The sequence below is a fragment of the Aedes aegypti genome, chromosome 2 (assembly GCF_002204515.2).
Source record: "Aedes aegypti strain LVP_AGWG chromosome 2, AaegL5.0 Primary Assembly, whole genome shotgun sequence".
In the NCBI taxonomy this organism is placed as follows: Eukaryota; Metazoa; Arthropoda; class Insecta; order Diptera; family Culicidae; genus Aedes; species Aedes aegypti.
In genome coordinates, this window is record NC_035108.1 from 458,777,845 (window position 1) to 458,800,364 (window position 22,520).

The 22,520-nt window shown below is 41.8% G+C and overlaps 1 protein-coding gene and 1 long non-coding RNA gene across 3 annotated transcripts; both read left to right on the forward strand.

Annotated features, from left to right (window-relative positions):
* Window positions 1-275: 275 nt before the first annotated feature.
* On the forward strand, window positions 276-21,507 carry LOC5565922 (NF-kappa-B inhibitor cactus). 2 transcript variants are annotated; one of them, XM_001650217.3, is made up of 5 exons: window positions 276-1,398; window positions 5,493-5,791; window positions 19,247-19,335; window positions 19,769-20,020; window positions 20,758-21,507. In XM_001650217.3, exons 1-5 carry the CDS (start codon window positions 962-964, stop codon window positions 20,827-20,829), a joined length of 1,149 nt encoding a protein of 382 aa, XP_001650267.3. In that variant the 5' UTR covers window positions 276-961; the 3' UTR covers window positions 20,830-21,507. The 2 variants fall into 2 exon arrangements, with proteins under 2 accessions (XP_001650267.3, XP_021703819.1); XM_021848127.1 differs by lacking the exon at window positions 20,758-21,507 and adding an exon at window positions 20,206-20,629.
* Window positions 8,100-9,341, forward strand: LOC110677200. Its single transcript, XR_002501017.1, has 2 exons — window positions 8,100-9,096; window positions 9,194-9,341. It is a non-coding gene; the product is annotated as an uncharacterized LOC110677200 (long non-coding RNA).
* Window positions 21,508-22,520: the final 1,013 nt, after the last annotated feature.

A 22,520-nucleotide genomic window follows, 5' to 3' on the forward strand; every position in this document is an offset into this window, starting at 1 on the left:
CCCTTCTGTATGATCCCCGTCAGCTGGTCGCACTAGGATCTCCCCATAATTTGACTGATTTTGTACGCGATGTGATTCGCTCTCGTGACGTAATAACGGTAATCGTAGTGTGTAGTTCTGTCGATTCGACAGTCAGTCAGATCTGACGATGATACACACAAACCCTATTTAGCAATGTGGGAATTACACACTATACAGAGAGCACAGTGTCCATAATGTAGTTTCCGTCCTCGCTGGCTTTGCATTCGCGCGCTCTCTGCTCAGCTCGGAGACATCGTTCGCCGTTCGAAGTCAGTTCGGTTTGAGCTGTTGAGCAGATCGCAAGTGTTTTCCGAGCGAGGCTTTTTGAGTGGTTCACGTGTGGTGAGCGCATTCGCGATTTTTTTTTTGTATAAAATCTACCCGCGACGTTCGTGTGTTCGCGCGTACCAACACATGCTAGGGTACGTACTTCTGCATTGAGACGGGTACTCAGCTCTAGAAGTGATTACCGAGCTTCGGGTGTGTGCGTGTGCTGGACAAGTGCTGGTACCTGATTGTGTCAGCTCGTTATTTTGTAGATTGAAAACTTAAACACTACATGCAGTATTGGAGGAATTAATTTACGAGTGGATAGTGAACCCGTAGGTGCCCTATTTAGATTTGACCTTTAACGTGATACTGTACTGAGGTTCCGAGTATACATTGTAAGTTCTTTGCTCGGGTGAAAAGTGCATACAGAATATGTGGAGAACATCTGTGTCAGCGAAAGTGACTTATTTGAATCGCCATCTTGAGTTAATGTGTTGAATACCGATTAGAGAAAAGAGCCATATCTACATTGGCCAGTGTCAATAGCCATTGCAGGCCTTTAATCATCTTGCGTTGAAGTGAGTGGTTATTGAGCGAAGATAGTTTGTCGAGAGGCTTGCCAAACGAACAAACAAAAAAGATCCAGTTCTTTTCAAACAAGCAGACCAACATGTATCCATCAAAAGGAGGAGCGTCGTCAGCTGGAGGTTTCACGCACCTTTCCCTTTCAGAGGGTCAAAATAAGCAGGACAAATTTTCCACCGACAGCGGAGCGATAGACTCGGGCTTCCATTCCGGGCAGAACTTCAGCTCGGACAATCTGTTCAGCTCGTCTTCGTCGGCGTCAGTGCAACCGGAAGAAGCTCCAGTGCAAGTGCTGTACCAATCCGGTAGCCAGAAGCAACCCCTGGAGGAAGACAGCCGCACCTTCGATTCCGGTGTGGATCTAGACTCGAGTCAGCAGAACCCGAGCAGCGCCGATCCGATGAAGGTGGACGACCTGTGCATCAGCCTGCGCCAAATGCAGATGAAGTCCAAGGAGCAACAACAGGCGCTGCATTTGATGAAATGGGAAAAGTACTTCCACCAGAACGACGACGGTGATACGTGAGTATATTTTACCTATCTTTGTATTGTAGTTGGGGGTGACTTTGGGAAAGGTGGGACGACAAACTCGGTAATTGATTCCATATATACGAATGCCTCTATTGATACAAGATTTGAATAAATTAAGCGTGACATTCTGGAGATTTGTCTGAGAAGGGGTGTGACACAATATTTCGTAATCTTAAAAAAAGACCATATGCATCATTATTATTTTGACTCAACTAGCACAAGGTTCGTGGGTTTTACCAGCTCTTAATCAGGCTATAAAGCCTGCAAATATTTTTATTGGCTTAGCCAACCTTGTGTCACTCCCCTCCTCTTGATCAAACGCATCAAAATTTCCTTAAATCGAAACACGATTACTAGAAATTTGACTCGTTATGACGAAGTCATAACATTTCCTGCGCAAAATTAGAAGTATTGTTTTTACTGTACCATTGATGTTCTTCTGATAGATGCTTTAAAAGCTTATTAAAATTAGTTTTTCAAAGCTTACGAATAGTGTCATAATCAGACAAAATTAGACAACATTATCCTACTCTACAGTGTCACTCTCCTTCTCAGATCCGGATGCATAATTTGTTTTTTTTGACTCGAAACACGATAACGAGAAATTTCTGATCAGTATTTGTATAACATCTCATGCTCGAGTATCTGAACATTTAAACTTCGGAACGACGTTTGACGAAAGTAGAAACTCTTTATGACGAAGACAAACATTTCCTGCTCAAAATGGAAAAATAATGCTCCCTGTATCATTGATTCAACTACTTTTGTCGCAAATACAACATTTTGATTGATGGTGTTGTTCTTCAAAAGCTAGTTAGGATTCGTTTTTAAAAGTATTTGAAGAGTTTACTGTTCCATGATCAGAACAATGCAACAAAGGAATAAAGGAACAAATTCCCCCCATCCTATGGTGAGCTAAAGCATTCTTTCGCCATATACACTCCTGACGAGCTTCTGCATTATCAGTGCAACTGGCCACTGAAGCGCACTTTGAAGCACTTCTGAGTCCGGCGCTTATTGCCGTGGCCTGTTTGTGTCGGTTCCTTCCAGACGACGACGACGACGACGACAGCCCATCAACGGCAAGCGGCAACAATCTGGGGTTTTCCCAGCCCCTCAAAGTGTGTAGTAATCGAATCGAGGCTTGATTGTACAAAATCCCCCTCGACATCCATCCGTTCGTTCGTTGCAACGCAAAAAAAAAAAACACGGCTTAACATTGGCCCGTGCTCCCTACAGAGCCGGGGCACCAACCGGTCAATTGAGAATTTTCTAGAAAACGCATCAGGGAAGATTTCAGACGTTTCCAAGTCAGACACTCTCGAGGATAGTGCTCGAGATGGTGGCGAAGCGTGCGGGTCGTTTCAAGTTCAGAATCTATCGGAAGTGGAACTGTGTGAAATGTCGGAATTGTTCTTGTATGGAGGACTAGTGGTCAGATTTGGGGTGTAACAGTGCGATCATTTGGAGCCGAATTTGTCAAATATTTAACTAGATTCACTCACGCATCCTAAACTAGTATCGCGACATGTTTGGATCAAATCCGTTAGGAAGCATTCAAAAGTAATGTTTTACACAATAACACAACTGTAATCGAGAACATCGAGAAATCGATCATTGATACTGAACGCGAGAAATGCTCATGAGTAATAATTCTTCAGTGGATTATCTTGAATTTCTTCTTCATTTTCACGACAACATTTCAATATGTTTTCAATCATTTCTTCAGAAATTTCTTTGGGAATTCCACCATAGCCTGACGCATGATATATGTAAGAAGTCACTTCGGAGTTCCTTTCAAAATTTCTACATGATTGCTACAAGAAATGTCTGCACGAATTTGGTCATAATTCCACTAGAAATTCCGGTCGAAAATCAGACTTAAACCTCTTGTAAGATATCCACCAGAAATACCGTTGTGTCAGAAATGATTCTATAACATCCATTGAGAATCTCTTCAAGAATTTTGATGAAAGCTTCTCTGAAAAGCCGCAAGATGGATTTACCAAAAATCCGAATTCCCCAAGGCGAAAACGACTCGAAATCAGAAGTATCAAAAGGTATAAAAGACCGAGAGTATCGAGAGGCAGAGAAATCCAGAAGCCAGCAAATATAGAAAAGCAGTAAACCCGAAAGTACTTTCGAGCGGAAGGCGGAAAATTCCGATTGGCAGAAAACACAAATGATAAGAAGACTATGAGTCAAATGAAACCGATCATCTGAAGTCAGCAAAAGGTCGTTTGGTACAGAAAGGCACACTAATCTGAATACGATAAAGGGGCTGTTCTGCGAATTAAGTTGTTTATCAGTTCCTACATACAGTCAGATTGATACAAGGAGATAAGTAATGTTGAAATGTATATACTGACTGATACTGACAATGACCAATAGCCATATTCAAACCGCTTTCATCGATTTGCTCAATCAAAACCGCTTTTATATATTTGTCTCGAAGGAAGGGTTTAATGCCTTTGACTAGGAAAACGTTGAAAAACGTTCACGCAAAGTAAAACATCCACTGGAATTGCTTGTGGCAATGAAAACGTATCGAACCAATGCATGCATTTTGGTTAACGGAAACTCCAGCGTCACAATTTCATAATTTCCCTATCTTTGTGCCTTTCTGAATCTTCTACAATGCAGTATTTCATCCTTCTAGTGCTGTTTGCCTCCAGTTATTAACTGTGTTCCGATTCTTTCTGCTCCTTTTTCATTTCTAGATTTGAAACTTTCTGACTTTAATTCCTTTTGCGTTTTTGTCTTTCTATGTTTTATGTTTCCCAATCTTTTCCACTATTTCTACCATTTTCAGTCTATTTGGCCTTCTAATGTTTTGTCTTCTGTTTGACTTTTCTAATTTCTGCCATAATTAGTCTTCCGCAGATATTATTTTTGATAGGATTCGGATAGACAAAACGCACAAATCTCTAACAAATTTAGGCCTTAAACTGAGCTTGATTTGGATTCTGATTCTACCTGTTACTTTTTTGACAAATCAAAATAGTCCAACTGTCAAAATTACTTGAAAAAGATGAACAACAGATGTCCTGTTATAATCGAAAAAGAGCCAGATAGATAGAGACGAATCTACCATTGCCAGATGAATCCGTTCGAAACGTTCAGCGAAGCCTGCTTGGATGGGTGAGAGCTTTCTATATCAAACTACAAAACATTGAACGAAGTCTAAGAAAATCAATCTTCCTCACATCTTCCAGACAACATACTTCATATGTGACGCAAGCACATAGCTATCTACCACACGCCACCGCTATTACATCAGGGTGGAAAATTCCACGAACTTATTTTCAACCCGTCTCTTCCAGAAGTCGTACCTAATCCTTCCCGCGGAGATTGTTAGTAATCATTACCCGTTCGGTGCATGCAAATTGCCATCCCAAGAGGAGCGTCGTTTTTTATTGCTATCACTCTCCTCAATCACCACCAATCGGGGTATAGTGTTGTTTGTTTGATGGCGATGATGCATTCGATACGTTGGTTGTTTTCGTTCTTACGATTATTGATCATTACCTACACGTCAACCGATTTACTATTTTTCTCGAGAAAACAACTCGCCTTTGGTGGAAAATACGTCATCCGATCTGAACGATTGGCGCGTGGTTTAGTCTAGCTTCGCTCTAACTCAATGATCAATATGGTGCTACAGTACATTCTGCATATCTCGATAACGTTTATACCTAGAACAATACTGCCCTTCTACGCCTACTTGTTCTATGATCTGTCCAAATCTTTATGGACGGCAGCATAATAAAAGATAATTTCATGATAAACTAGATGGTCCTCATTAACCATTTCAATACCCAGTTATGGAGAGCTGACTATAGAACAGGTTTTCTGAATGCAGTGGCAATTCATTAACGCCTTCCGGGCGTGAACACTTTCTGAATTTCATTAACAAGCTCGAGACAACAAGCCACATCGGACAGTTTCCTCGTTTGTCGTCAAACTTTCCCAACCGATGATGATCGTCGATCCCTGCAACAGGTTTCGCCACCAATTCGTCCTTAACCAAGACAGAACGAAAGTCAACTATAATGAACATTTTCTTTTCCCATCTTACCCCACAGTTACCTACACCTTGCCGTGATCCACGAGGCTACCGAAGCGGTCTATAATTTGATTCACGCGGCACCGCGGCCCTGGCTGGACATTCAAAACGACATTGGCCAGACGCCGCTGCACCTTTCGGTGCTAACGGGCCAGCCGAAAATCGTTCGCCGGCTGATGGTGGCCGGTGCCAAGACCGGAATCCGTGACGTCGAAGGCAACACACCGCTGCACCTGGCCTGCCTACACCAGAGGACTGACTGCGCAAAAGAACTCCTGAACCCGCTGAGTCAAGATCTGGAACAGTGGAACTACAATGGTAAGTCTACATCCTCTTTCGTATATGAATCGATCCGCGGTCGGGAATTCCAACCGGTACTGAGAAAAACCAGACTCCAGGCTCGATGCTAAATGTTGCGGTCTTTGTTTCGTCAGTCAGTTAGAGCTGGGAAATAACATAATGTTGCATGACGATCATCGTACACGAAATGATCTCATCATCCTGTGCAATGTGGGACGGCCCCCCGGTCATTCAATTCTCCAACTAGCTGGGCAGAGCGATTCACTTGCTTTCTACCACACGTCATCACTCTCAGTTAGTATACAGATGAATGAATGGTTTTGCGAAACAGGACTTTTTATGGTAAAGATTTCGTTCCCACAGCGCGCGCAACCAATTTACCAAATCGCGCTCGCTTTGGGCGGTAAAAATAGAAAAATGCTCCTCGAAAAAACCCAAATTGCTGCTTTCCTCTCCCGGCTCTGTCGGAATTTTCCTTCGTCCGATGGGTGGAAAAAATATCACGCGCACGGCGGAATTTTCATCGTCAGCCGAAGGAAATATGCTCTAAAATTAGGATTTCCCGCGTGCTAAAATTAGTAGGCTGTGCGTCTGCCGCAGCAGGCGCAGATAGCGAATGGATTATTTTAATTAGCCCGGGCATGGCTTGCTTGGGGATGACTTTGTTGACAAATTGGAAGACGCGGAAATTGGTATTGCGGTTTTTATGTAAGCTAGAGGAGAAATTCCAGCTGCAGAAAGATTCCAGAAGGCTGCTTTGCTTTACACAAAGTCATGCCAATCACTCACACGGACCGGTAAAACCGCTTCATTACGATGGGAAAATACAGAAATCTCTTGATAGCAGCAAGCAATAGTAGTAAGCAAGCACCAATCGGCATGGGTTTTATTGGCCCCACGAAGAAAGGCGGAAGCCTTCGCGTGGCTTTCTCGTGTTGTTGGCTTTTCCCGGTTATTGCTTAAAATAGCTACTTTTCCCCTTCCTTCCCCGTTGACCTCCCTCGCGCTCCGACTGACTTCGCTTCCAGTTGAAGGAGGTCAATCTCTGGGGCTTTCCCTAGTCATCTCCTCGTCGCTATTTTCCTTCGTCTTCTCTTTGCGTAACCGCGGCGGGTCTTGTCTTGCGGTGCAGTTCACCCACCACCATTGGTGGCCTCGGACGGCGCAAAACCATGGCATCGATTTTAACTCGCCTTCGGGTTTTGTTTGGTAAACCCGCGCGCAACCCGCACTCGAGAGGAGTTATGTATGGCGGTCCGTAGAGCGGTATATCTTTTTGCCGTCCCCACAGTCGACAGGGGGCGCCCCCTTTTCCGAAAGCAGCAAACCGCTCAACTCCCGCATTTGCCGCGGTTTGCACTGCCGAGTGGCTGCGAAACGTTTGGGTTTTCCCCAATGTCGTGCTCTCTTTCATGTTTCCCTCGCGCTCTCCGTAACCCGCCTCATCCGTCCGACCATCCGTTACCAACCCAGAGGCAGCAAAATAGTCTCTCACACTTGCTTGATAGCCAGGCCGCCACACATTGATCGCTGTTGCTTTCCCAGTTGTCGTAGTAGGTGTTTGCATTTGTACCACGTTCCTGCAAAGACTGCATATTATCAGGACTAGTATCTTGTATTGAAGATTCCCATCATCGGTTCACTACTCTCACACATACATAGTTTTCGACGTATCGATTTGTAGTGGTAACGTCATACAGACTACACCAGCAACAGTTCAACTTACCATACACAACCATACAGCTAGTCCGCAGGCCACGATTCATCAAACAGTTTGCTATTTTTGTTTTGATTACCCTCCCACGCCGCCTTTTGCATTCGCCAGTGTACCGCTACAGTCCCGCTTCGTAGCGATAAAAATACCATGCGGATAGGTGGAGCAAAAGCGCGTTGGAATATAGACATGGCCTGCTTCGTTTTGTTGACGATGGTGATGATCATCACCGTATAGTAGGCTGATGGGTAAGGTTTGGCCTGGTGCATGGTGCGGCTAGGTAGCCACGCACCACCGGTTGCCTCATTATTCTACTAGGCAACAACATGGCACCACCACCACATCGCCACAACCTTTCCACAAAACACCTGTCTCGTTTGTTATCTTCTTTTCACATATTTGGCGTTCCTACGCGCCAAGGTACCTGCCGCCAGTGTTGGGAAACTCGTGCTCGCGAGTAAAAAAATACTCACTCTTGTACTCGATAGCGAGTAATACTCACGCTGTGAGTCACTCATTCCTTACTCTAACTCACGCGAGAGTATGACGTCATAACTCACTGCGAGTATTACTCACGTAAAGAGTAATACTCGCAGTGAGTATGACGTCATTACTCTCGGGTGAGTGAGCAAGTTACTCTTTGTGAGTATGGTGAGTAACCAATTTCCAAAGCAAAATAAAATTGTACATTAGTATGTTCTATATGTACTAGGTGGAAGACTGTAAATGTAAATAATTCAAAGTGTTTACAGCTGCTGTCGACTTCAGTGTGTATTGTGATATGCAGTTATTTAGTATGGTTGTTTAAACTTTACCGATTTCAGAGTCAGTTTTTCAAAATGGATAAACAAGTTATATATGCCAAAGTCCGATTGTGTTCAAATACTTCCCAGACCAATTTATTTCGTTTAGTGACATAAAATGTTTGTCCATTATTCAAGATCTCGGCTCACAGAGACAGTTCGTGACAGCAGAATCTCGGCTCACCTTGACGTACATAAATTTCGTATCGGTTTCTCCCTCCCAGTGTTTACCGATGTTAAAAGGGCCCTCTTTGAATGTTAGTCAGGGGTTTTTGTGCCGACTCTATTTTAATCGAATGACTGAATTGTATCTGAGCACCCCTAGCGAGGCACAACTCGCACGGCGGATCGCAACGATCACAACCGCGAGTAAACAAACAACCGTTTTTTAAACCGCTGCAATTCGGTAAGTGTTCGTCCGTATTTTCTTGATTTTTAAAAAGCCGGATTTTCGTCCGCGGGGGACATCTGTGCTATGTCCAAGTCCGACTCGCCGTGAAGTATCCTGGCCCGGTTGGAACAGCTTAAGCAATGGAAACAGGAAAAGCAGCGCGTTTTATTGCAGAACCAAATGGCCCAGCGGGAATTGCTGAGCCAGTAACAGCAGAAAATGTACGTCATTCTGGGGCTGAATCACGGGGGAGGGGAAAATGACCCTATACCGGATGTTAGTGACAAGGACGATTCGGAATTTGAACAGACCAACATGCAGCGAAAAGTGGCAGGGGAATGGAGGCGAAGCGCTAGGGAACAACCTCCGGTTGAAAGTGACGAGGAGATTGAGAGGGAACCAGTAAAACGGAGGGGTAAGTTACCCGATTCACCCCCCAAGAAAGTTCCGACGAAGCCCTTCCTCAAGCGAGGCGAGGGGCTGAAAGCTAGGTTTAAAGTCGATCCCAATAGATTTCAGCTGGACAATTTGCCCAAATATAAGTATGCCAATCTCGCCAAATCTAGAGCGCAAAATGCCAAGAAACGACGGATAAGTCTCAAAACCATTCGGGTAGGAATGCCGGAACGAGAGAAGAGTCGCCGCCGAGGGTGGCTTTGGACATTAACAAGTTGCAAGACCAGAAGCTAATTGTCCGTCAGCCGGAAGGGAACCGAATTCCGGTTGATGAAAACGGTCATGACGAGGAGAGTGTGGATGACACGGATGACGGCGAGGAGATTAGTGTACTTCCCAGTTTTGAAGCGCTGAAGCTGAGACACGTTGGCGGGGAACCACAGGACGATGGTTAGTATGGATTTTTTATTGTTTTTTTTGTGGTCCACAGTTACTGAATTCAAATCAAGTCTAGGTCATTTGGCATAACGGACATTTGTAGAGCTGATAGCAAAAATAAAACGTGGAATTCTCAGGAGATTTCGATAACAATGAGGAAAATTATGCGAAGCAGTATTTTACTGGTTCAATATGTTCATGAAAAAGGATTTTCGCGTCAAAGCCAACATATTTCGGCTGCGCTGCTATCAAAACGCTTCTTGAGCTGTTAAGTGAGGATCTTTTTGGGTAAGAAAGTTTATCGACTTCTCAAGAGTCATGGGCCATGACATGGTTGAATTTTAGGAATAAGAATTGATCAGTAATTCATTAACATATTATTCGAAATTAACAAAACTCTAAAATTGAATTTGGGAAAATAATCTGCAATTCAAACAACTTTATATGTAAAATGTCGAAGCTATCAATTTTAGGAATGATAGCAGGTCTCTGTTAAGAGACTTGGCCTCTTTTTGAAAGAAGTATTTTGTCTTACTTGCGAACTGACACTTGTATGAGTAAGTTGTGTGAGCATCGCGTGAAGGGTGATTCCTTTCTGGTTGACAATCTAAACTCCACAAAAACTAGGGCTATTTCGAAGGGTTCCTACAACACGCATGACATCTATCGTTCGTGGAAGATAACGAGCCATGGACGAAAACAAGACAGACAAACACCACCCACTTTTTGGTGCTGATTACTGTGTGCCACCACTTGTAACTTTCGCTGGCCTCTACTCAAATAGGTGTCATATCATCATTATCCTTTCCTTTCCTCTTAACGGAGAAGATGGGTGTGGCCGGCAATGTCATGCCTTATCATTTCTGATTTCCGATTGGATAGTTATTTCATCGCAAATAGTTTTTCATAAGTAATTCTCTCCCCTTGGTGATGCGACCTTGTCACGATGGGAGGGCATAATCCATTAGCCCATTATGCACCCCAGAGACGCTCAGACGTTTTGACCAACATCGACTCCGCAATGCTTCTTCTAGGAATATCATAAAGAGTTCCTTTATAGATTCTATCAGGAGTTCCTTCAGGAAACTTATAGGAATTTCTCCAGAAATTTCATGAGGAGTTCATCTAGCGATTTCATCAGGAGTCTCTTCAATGATTCTATCAAGAGTTCCTCCAACAATATCTTTATATTCCTCCAAGGATTCCATCCGGAGTTCCTCCAGGGATTCTATCAGAAATTCCAATAGGGATTCTATCAGGAGTACCTTTAGAATTACCATTAGAGTTCTTCTGAGGATTTCATCAAGAGTTCCTTCAGAGATTCCAGCAATTATTTCTACTGAGATCCTATTAGAAGTTTCTTTAGAATTTATATTAGGAGTTCCCCTACGAATTCCATCAGGATTTCTTCATAAGCAATTCTAGGCATTTTATCAGGAGTTCCATCAGGGATTTCATCAGTAGTTCCTGTAGCGATTCCATAGGGAGTTCTTCAAAGGATTTCAACAGGAGTACCTCAAATGATTTCATCTGGAGTTCCTGCAAGAATATCTCAAGAAATTCCTAAAAGGGTTCCATCAAGAGTTCCTCCGGATTTCACCAGGAATTCCTTCAGGAATCATAATTAAATTCTTCAGATATTTTAACAGGAGTTCCCTTAGAGATTCCATCAGGGGTTCATGTAGAGGTTATATCAGAAGTTTCTTCAGAGATTTCACCTGGATCCTCCAGGGATTACATCAGAAGTTTCTTCTAGAGATAACATCAAGAACTCTTCTGGGAATTACATCAGGGATTTCAAAAAGGGTTCCTTCAGGGGTTTCATTAGCTTTTTCTTTAGACATGTCACCTGGAATTCCTTCTGGGATTCTATCAAAAGTTTCTGTAGGGATTACATCCGGAGTTCCCCTGAGTCTTTCAATAGAGTTTCCAATGGATTCATTAGCATTTTCTTTAGGGTATCATTAGCATTTTTTAGGCATTCCACTTGGAATTTCTTCTGGGATTCTATCAAAAGTTTATCTAATGATTCCATCAGGAATTACTCAAGTTTTTCCAAGGATTCCATCCGAAGGAGTTTTTCAGTAGATTTCATTGGGAGTTTCTGCGGAGACTCCATCGGAAGTTCTTTCATGGATTCCATTAGAAAAACTTCTTAGACTTTATTATAAAATCCTCTTGGGATTTCATCAGAAATTCTGTCAGGGATTCTATCAGAAAGTGTTCTAAAGGTTCCTTCAAGAATCCCACTAGGGTTCTTCTGGGTTCCATCAGGCAATCTATTATAAACTCTTTTCGGAATTTATTAGGGGATTCTACCCGACCGTTTAGAAAATTCTTCAAGAACTCTTCAAGGTAGTCCTCCTGGAATTCCTTAACGGATTCCTCCCGGAATTCCTGAAGGGATTTCTCTCGGAATTAATCAAGGGATACCTCCCGAAATTCCTCCCGCAATGTATCCAAAGATTCTCGAGGATTATCAGGAATTTCTTGTAAGGATTTCATTACTCGATTTACTCAAGAGATTCCTTCCGGAAAAAAAGACAGGCAGACGAGACATTGAAAAATGTATCATTTTCAACGTTTAATCTAGTCCCAAAATTATAAAAAAAAAATTTCTGATATATTTTTTTAACTTCTTTTGCTCGTTTCTATCTAAGACATGTAGCACCTCACTTATTGTTAGATTTCTGCTCCTCTTTTATGATCTATATGTTGTCAGAAAACCGGGACAAAATAATGAATATTGAAAAGAAGAGCGAGAAAAGCTGGTGCTGAAGTTGTCGCACAAAATATTGCTGGCAACGCTGTTTGGCAGACCAATCAGCGGTTTATTAGTTTTGGCACGAAACTCAGATACGTTTTGTCGAGTCTCTGTCTCAGGTTTTTATTATTGCAGTAGTGCTGCATATCGTAAAGTAGAGAATAAAAAAATAGTCAATTGGCAAATGAAGCTCATAGTTGATAAATGTGGAAATGCTCATATCATAAGTACATTAAGCTAAAAAGCAGAATCAGACCCAGTAGAGGGGTAACATCAGAAGAAAGAAGAAAAGGGCATTTACGAGGCAACATGCGCAGCGAAATACCAAACATAAATTACAGCTTGTGTTATGAATTCATATCATAATAACGTTTTGCGTGCATCAAATGGTTTTCAGAATAAAATTTTCATGCTATCATTTGAATAAGGTAACCCCAAGAATAGCCTTACTTATTACTTATTATTTATTTGGGCCATTCGCAAGCTTTTAGAATATTTACAATATTTCAAGTGAGTAAAATTACTCACGAGTGAGTAAGTGTTAGTCGAAAACTCACTCGCGAGTATGAGCTGTACAACTGAAACTCACGCCTGAGTATACTCACGCGAGAGTTCAAGCTGTACAACTCATACTCGCGAGTGAGTTTGCAGTTTTCAGTGAGTACTCACGAGTTTCCCAACACTGCGCTGCCGCCGGGCAAAAAGTGGTTTTTCCTGACAATTTTGTGACTTATGGCCGGGCGATCCAGTTTCATTGTTCCACGCGACCGCTGAGTGACAGCGACGACACATGATCTTCCCTTGACGATTGTTGGGCTATTCGCACACCATGCCGAAGCATTCAAGTCGTTCATCACGGCAGAAAATATGTTAGCAAACAGTTGATTGGAACGGCTTCGTTTGCAGATTTACAGCGTGCGGGGATTTTCTTTCTGCGTTGCGCATGCAAACCTTCTCTCTATCTCGGATGAGGCATGCATGACTATGTTCGATGGAATTGGATGAGGATGTCCTCTTATCAATCTCGTGGTCTGCAGTCAAACGTTGTCCCAGAATCGCGCGGAAGTGCGGTCAACGTGGGTCAATCTACGCTTTTGCGTGGAGTCATTCATCTTTCTCTAGTGGAAGTTGAGGCCCAAATACAGTGATAACGGTTGGGCGCCGTAACGCCATAAACGGGCGATCATAATATTGCTTTGTCATAAAAGTTGAGCTTTCCGCTTTGCCGTCCCATTCTGTCTGGACCTTCATTGCACATGTGTCGCTGTTTTGCGTCAACTGAACATTCTTTTGCGATTATTACGATGTTCCAATAGCGTTTCCAAGCATTCAGCTTGAATCATCTCTGAGAAACCATCGACATTCCGGGGTTGCGGATCTAGTTTGCCAACTTTCTTTGAATACATTTATCTGTCCGAAAGAGAGTTTAAACTGCGAACTTCGCCAATAGAGATCATAGTATACGGTTTTGTATAACCAAGAACTAAATATCTACTATTAAATGGATATCATGCACTTAAAGACTGTCCGGCTGTATTTCTCTGTAAAAAGGTAGTACTCGAAGAATATAATACATGATTGCTCGATTGAAAAGGTTTTACCATTATCTGAAACTTTGAAATATTTCTTATCACGGAAGAAACCTACTGACGATATCGATCTGAAGAGATGAATTTCAGAAATACACTAAACTTTCTTTTACTCGATATTCGATATCTGGATATCGAGTTAGAGAAGCATAGTATTTTTTTCATGGCTATCTCGATGGTCCCTTCGATCGCATTCGCACTGGTTTTGTGTTCGGTAACTCGATACCTCCCGAACTCGATGGTCCCTTCCATATCGAGTTAGTTGATTGTAAACCAAACACAGCAGCTAGAATTTTCATCTAGTTTTAGATATCGAGTAACATTCATTTATTTCAGAGTATTTTTTGATATCACTGCGTAACAAAAATGACATTTTTGCGTGTCTCAAGGATCAAAATATGTGTCTCGAGTAGATTCGAGATTGCTGAATGTGATGCCATTTTCAGAAATGTTCCAGCACGTCACATCTTTTAGCTACAGGTCACCTAAGTTGTATAAAACATTGATTATATTGATGTTTATATGAAATTTAAAGTATAATTTATCGTAAATTTTTGTGATCAAATCCACTGAGCATGCTATTTTGCACTTAAACTTTCATTTTGGAATGAATTTGGTTGAAATTGCGCGATTAAATTTAAATTAAACCGATTTTTTCAACATGTTTTCTGTCTCCATATAAAATTCTTCGTTTCTCTTATATGGAAAAATACAATACTTTTTAAAACCATCAAAAAATATTTTTTCCGCATCGAAAGTATTATAAAGTTTGCCGATAAGTATTGTTATAAAGATAAGGTTTGAATTCTATGACAAATTAAGCAAATAAATTGCCATACAAGCTGGCAAACTTGCATGCAAGTTGGCTAAAATAGTCATTTTTTGCATTTTCAACAGCCAATATCTCAAAAACTAGACGTGCTATGATATTTCTGGAAACGGTAATAGATTCAACAACCCTTAATTGCGTGAATAGCGGTATTTTGGTGCTTGAGACAAAAACGTGTTCCGCAGTGTATCCAATGTCTCGAAATCGAGTTGTAGGATCATAGTAAATGTTGATTTTCATGGCTACCTCGATGATCTTTTGAACTACGGTTGCACTGGTTGAATGTTCTTATAACTCGAAGATCCCTTGAATATCTAGTTATGGAGAGTTGACTATCTAATTGACATCGGAGTATTCCACACTGACCTCAATCAACTGCGCTGGCATTTAAACTCAATGCAAAAAAAATCTGTTGCAATCCCAAACGGCCCTGTCATCATGCTTGGCGCATACCTTTCCCGTTGTCGCTTCGGTGGGAAATATGTATGCTCTCATTGGACAATGACTCGGCAGAAAACTCTGAAGACCGGACCGGAGTTTATCACTGCACAGGATTCGGGGTGGGGTTTTTAACACATCAATTCGCAAACCTGTTCCGCCGGTTTTCCTGATTTTGCCTGCCTCCCCCAGATGTAAAGCAGCGAACCTGTATTGTCGTGGGTCGATGAAATCATTGAAGGCGCGTGTTGGGGGTCGTCCATAAAGTACGGAGGGTTCGATTTGGGGATCCCGAACAGCTTCTGTTTATTTCTATGCGAAGTTTGAGAGATTTTCATGGAATTTGTTGTCACGCGGTTTGTGGACGGCCCCCGGGGAGTGTTAATCAGAAATAAATTAGGAATTGTCTGACCGAATGGCTCTGTTTTATAGTGATTCCGGTCGCTAATTTCATCACGGGGCTTCCCTGGAATTTTTGAGTTGTTACCGCCAAATTGGTGGTGAAAGAATATGAATGGTTCTCATTCAGAGAACCAGAGTTCGATTTCCTTTCTAATTTTTTGACTGTTTTTCTTGTTTTGATTTAAATTCTAACGATTGGTAGACCGATTTTCTACTAATGCCAGCCAGTTTTTTGTTAGAAAGATCTTATCGATTGTTGAAACAACTTAAACCGATGGGAACGATAACAAGATATCAATGGCCAATGGCAGAGTTTTGGCCCGGATCTTTGTAGTTAACGAGTTTAACGTCGTCCTGAGGCTTTAGATTCTACTCGATCATAAAACCATTACGAAATCTAGAATGTTACTAAGGCTGCCTCTAACGATAATTTCAGTAGTGAACATTGATTTGATCAAAGCTTTTGTACAAATCGAAAACCCGTACCTTACAGCTGCTGTCAGACTTGCAGCCGCTATTTTGTTTCAGCCACTCTTCCAAATCTTCTATGATTCCAAAGGTTTGCAGGGGTTCTATTTGATGTGAATCTTTCAAATTCGACGGAGAAGACCTCCCTGAAGCGTTTATCAAGTATGTCTTAAAAAAAGTTTTGACAGAATTCCTGAAGACTTACGTATTTTTCTTGGAAATTTTTCGTAGAATTCATAGAGAGTTGCTGGAGGAATTTGGGCCAGAATTTGTGAAGGAAACTCCAAATTATTTCCTGTTATCGCTGGAAGAATTTATTGAAAAAATACTGATGAGTTTAGGCAATATTTTTCTCCTTCAAATTTGCAGAGTTTACGGCAGAATAAATGGAGAAACTTTGGTCAAAATTTGTAAAAAACAACAATTTTGTCCGAAACCGCAATGAATTTTGCAAAATATCTGGTTTAATTACCATAGAAATTTCTATCACGCGACGTTACGAACATTTCTCTACTTGCCAACTGAAGTATTTCTTGGCCATTCCTTGTCCTACTTTTTTGCACAGTTCAAGTGGATACTATTTTACGTTTGGGTGATTTTTCCTCACGGTCTGTACTAATGTAAACAAACAAACTTGCTATTCATAATCGACTTGTTGGTCAGCGGTTATATTCAATCTTTGTATAAATAGTTTATCATAGATATTGTTCCCTCTAAAAATAGTAAACAAAATGTAAAATCGAAAAAAAACTCGTTCCCATCTCTTCAATCCCCCAACAGAGAGTAACAGTTGTGCGTTACCGAAACGTCTCGACAGCCCAGCAGAGCAGTTATGGGCCCATACACACGTGCGAATCCGCAAACACAGATCGCACGCTTATGCATATTCATATTGGTAGTTTTCCGACGAAGACGCAATCCCAAATAGCGAGTTTAAATTTAGCCAAATCATGTGTGGCGTTTTTTCGCCGCGGCGTCCTTTCGCGGATCCGAGGCGGATGGGTTCGAAAATAAAACAAAACATAGGTCGAACGCGGCGTGGTACATTCCTGAGCGACAGCGTAATCGCTGTCCGTCGACGATGATTGCGATGATGAATTTGGGGATATTCCCGGTCGATGGCGAGTTCCGCGTACACCAGCGAGGAAGGGATTAATCATGCCCGGTGGATAATCATCGATTGTGCATCGAATTGCAGTCCAGACGGTCAAAGATTAGTCGTCCACAGTCACATCCATGTTCAAGACCTTAACGAGTGAGACTTTCTTGGAAGCTCCAAAGCAACCAATTCCACTGTCCAATAATCAGTACGTGATAAGTTTCAATCAATCCACTGATAAACAGACACGGTACTGCCTATCGAGGAGGTACCCCGACCAAAACTGACACGTGAATGTGTGGTGAACTCTGGGAATTCCGGAGGGTTTTCACGTTTTTTTTTTGTTCGCTGGCGGTATTACGCTTCGCGTTTTGCACTCACTTGAAGCTTGCGGTCTCTCTCTCTCTCTCTCTCGGTCGGTATCTGTATTACCTATATACCCTACCTCTACCTGGTTTTGTTTGTGCAATTTGAATGGAGCACACATACCCACCGGCAGGGTTCGACTGTATCGTCGCTTTGTTTCAGCGCTCTCTTTCGCCTTCCAGCTGCTGAGATATAGGACTGGGGAATTGAGGGCATAACGTCCATGCTAAGGAAACGATTTTAGCTGTGAAAGACATTATTATATGCTCTTTTTGATCATAATCTGATAGACAAATATTTTTACTCTAAAATAATAGAAATAGATATTCATTTCCATCTTTCAGGTGTTAATAGCTTCATTTTCAAAGAAGGCGTGCCTATACGAAAAATGCATATTTGTAAGGTTCCAAAAAACAAGCAGCTTCAACCGGGCATTACGTATTTTTTTGGATTTGAATTCAAACGGCTATTTTGGTGTTATGGAGAAGGAGTGCGCATTTTGCCCTACAAATTGATGAAAACTTAAATCCTTCAATAAGTTTTTTAAGGACAAGTTTAAAAAAAATCGTGTGATATTTAAACTCTCGGTTCTAAAACACTTATTCGAAGATGGCGCATTTTGCTCCCAACCGAGAATAAGCCGATTACCCCTAATTCCCCTACGCGCAGCGGCCCGTGCTGCCCATGACCGAACCTAAACGGTGCGCGCCGCGAGAGGCATTTGCGATACCTTATTAGACACAGCCTCGCCCGATCCGATCTCACAAAAAAAAGACCAAACAGCAGATAGGATTCAAGATCGGCGGCCCCGTTGTTGGTTACGCAAAACCGCACAGTGGGCTTGTCCAGGTGAAATTTCCCAACTAAACCGGTTTCTTCGCAAAACGGTTTGGGAAATTTCCACTCCCATCTTCGGTGGATTTCCTGTGTTCTTTTGGGAGTCAACATCCAGATAATTAAAACTCCATCCCATTGGGGAGGAAACGATTCGCTTTGTGGTGTCTCTCGCAAGAAAAAAAAACTCCTCTCACAATCAAGTGTAGCGATCTTGCTGGCGGCTCGTGCGGTTTCAAAAGGTCGAATGGAATTTTCCATGAATGTCTTTTTCAATGTCGATCCTTATAATAGTACTTCGATTGGCATTCTATCGGGAAACTTCTACCAGCCGCCTTTCGAGGCTTATCACTTGAAGCATTTCCGTGGAATATTCCATTGCATTCGTAACGATTATTCGCGCTATCGATGTTCTAGAAAACTAGAACGAAATGCGAAACGTTCTGCTCCAAATCGATCACAAGATTCAAGTACTTCAAGCTCACGAGGAAGGAAAGGGAGTGGTCCCTGTTACGTGACAAACAATGCGTTAACTGATGGGAAAACCCAAACGCAGATGGAAGCGAATTAAAATTCTCAAAGTCCATGTGCCGCACTCAACACATGATGTCTTAACCAGAATCGATGAGAGCGTTGATATCATATCATTCTGTTTCGATCTAGAAGTTGATATCGTTCCACTTGACTCTATACTTATACAGAGCTGTATTCATGCGAAATGATTTGTCGTTTTTGCCTCCACATAGCGACTTTATCCGTTCAGCATTGTTTAATATGCCCAATTAAGTCGTTAGGCACTACGCACTAGGGTATTCCCGACCGTTGGCGTCATTCAGTCATTCATGCACCCCTTCGCCTCCCCTTCCCTTAGTAAATGCGCGCGTCGCTCGACTACTTGCTAATCAAACATCTAACGTTGCTTTTTTTCTCTCTCAATTTCAGGAAAACGATGTGTTCACATTGCTGCCGAGACGTCCAACATTGAAATTCTTCGGTCTTTGGTCAGCGCTGGAGCCGATATCAACTCCCGGGTAAGTTTCGTTTGCAAGACGATCGATTTGTATGATCAGGACGAATAATCTCAAATCATAATTCTACCTCAGACAAATAGACGTAACGCTGATGAAGTTCCCATCGATCACTTATTTACCGATCATTTCAAATTCGCACGCATCGTTTTGCTTCTTGTTTGACGTTTCATACTAACGCCTTCTGGTGGTCTTGTTGCACAAAACATTATTTCGTGCAACAGGTTCACCAGATGCTTATTATTATTATCTATCTTCATCAACGTGGCTTTTCGCCCTTGTCGTGTTCGCCACTCCTCACTACATAACTATGATGATATGAAATGAGCGATGGAATTAAACGATTCAAAAGTAACTACGTCTGTTTGTCTGCGAATCTACTGACAATTCCTCTCAAACCCTCTTCTAATCCACCTTTCCCCTTTATCTCCCACAGGAAGGAAAATCCGGCCAGACACCGCTCCACATTGCCATCGAGTACAACAACGAACAGTTGGTGAACTTCCTGCTGGACGAGTGCCCCAAGCTGCGGCTCGAGCAGGTGACCTATGCCGGCCTGACCGCCTACCAACTGGCCGCTATCCAACACAACCAGACCCTACTAACCGGGCTGAAAAGCCACGGTGCGGAACCCCTGACGCCCCCCGAGAGCGACTACGAGGAAGAGGACAGCGAAGAAGACGAACAGGTAATTATTGCACCCAGAAACTACCTTCGATTTGTGTTGTCCTTCTAGATGTATACAAAGCATACAAAAAAATGAATCGTTTAGGGAATTGGGGTTTCTTCCAAATTCATCCCTCTTCGGTGTCGGTGGCACGATCACGGAAAATACTAACGCTTGATTTTTCGTTTTTTTTCTCTATTCTCCAGTAATCGCTTCTACAGCCGCTACTACTACTAAGTTATCCTTATCTCTCTGTGTATGTGTCTGGCATCCTTCCTATCTCATCAGTGTGAACTATTGGTGACGGTAGGGCATGTGTGTCCTTTCTGTACGAGAACGTATTCGAATTCGTATGAATGTCGTCGGGCTGGCCGCGTTGGGCGTGAATGGATCCATTGTTGACTAGTTCTAAGGGCAAAAGACTTTTAATTAATTCCTTAAGACCAATCGTTAGATGTTAGGGAAAATGTTCAAAAGAAATAGTCTCACTAATTAAGGTTATATTTATGTTTGTAAGTACTAAAAACAATCACGTTCGCTAATAAGACTCAACACAATTGTAACTTTGTGTAAATGTAAATATAAAAAAAACAAAAAATACAAACTAACGCATTATTATCACTACAAAAACCGGTCGTTTGTTTTTCTTAAACGATTCATTTTCGGTGTTCAAGATCGCAACAAAACTGTCGAAAGCATTAGATCCACTACAACGTTAACCGTTTATATCTATCTCTATCCTTGTATGTTCCGCACAGATGTCATCGTATTACGGATCCAATGCATTTGGCGCCACTTTCCCTGGCCTTTCCACCATCAATGTTGCGTGAGACGTGGCTTTGAAATCCCGCCTTATTATAAAAGAATCACCAATCCAACAGAATTGTAGCACCTTCACGTTTCGCGTAAGATCGATAGCGGATATCAAAAACGTCAAGGCTTAACACGTTCCCGTTTTATCCAGACTAAACCGGGGAGATTTGTGCCATTTTGTACGCGTATCGATCGGTAGCCGATCAGAGCACAAAGTCCAGACAGGCTGTTTAGTGACCCTCTTAGTGTTAAATGTGATTGTGCCTTATTTTGCTATATACCTTTCCATGTCCCCTACCTAGAATGTAAATCGTTCCGAGTGCTATGTCCTTGATAGGACATTTATCGACACCGAACGATTTGCGTTTCCCTAAATTCGTTGCTTTAACATATTTTACCCTCTATAATTGAAAGGACTTTTAGGCGTAGCTAGCTTCATTCGTTAGAAAAGAAAACGAATTCGTTTGACATCTGTAGTAGTTTCTTGTCTTGTGAAGCTATCTCTAACCGAATCGGACCAATTAAATCGGATAATAATGAAAACCATTGTAGCAAAAACAGAGAAATGAAAGAAATAAAAACAAGAAATATACGTTTATAGCAAGTAGACACCGTTTAGTTGTATGTTACAAATTTTATGAAATCTTTTTGTTTCCTATGTTATCGAGACACAGATATTGTCGTATTTATACAAACGCAAAAAAAAAATCAAACACGAGGCGACCGGCGAGGTTTCCGGCGCATTTCCTAACATCCCTCCGTATGACTGTGTGTGCATATGGTGTAGATCTCGTTGGTCTTTTAGATGAGATGTTAACACAAAAAACACGTGTACTGCAATAAAAAATAGCATATTTTTATTGGACTCCACCTCGACTTACAAACGCATTTGGAAAGAAACATCCTTTTACACCGAACCGGACCAAACAAGGGGGGGGGGGTATACCATGTGCAAAGCATCTGGAGTCGTTGATTCATTTGCAATGGCCACGACCTGAATGGGAAACACCTTTCATTGTGTCATTTGGATGACGATATCGACAGCGCATACGCCACCGCCTTTTCCTTTTCTCTCGAATTAACAACAGTCAGTTACTTCGAAGAAACTCTGTGTGGACTTGGAACTACAAATGATTTGTAAATGTATGTCAAACCATATCGTGATTTCTAAAAATCTGTTACAATGGAAATTGTGGATTTTTTAATTCCTACAAGTAGGTTACCGTAAGGACGCCATTCACCGCTCATGCTCAATTTACAGCTCATTGAATTATTTTGAAAAATCTGAACAAATTTTCGCAATAAAAGTTATCAGCATTTATTAGTATGCCACAATGGATTGTATCAGAATGAAATTCATATAATTTTATATTGTATATATTTATAAAAAAATGGCTGTTTAAAGCCTGATTTGCTGCTGAACAGGAATCGCTAAAGAAATTTCTCGCCGATTCCTTGCAGAAATTTTCTACAGCGACTCCCGTTTGAACTGACATCTCTTTTCAACTGCGTACTGCGATCAGAAAAAAAGCGCTTCCTCGATAGATTCCTTGCAGGAATTTCCCATGCATCAAGATAGGCCAAGAAATTTCTTCGAGAGGGATTCGCGATAAGGGCCTATCTGATAAATCAATAACAATGAGAAAATAATCAATGAAATTCTCATGTACAATTTTAAACCCCAATTGGAGAAAATATACTCAAACTT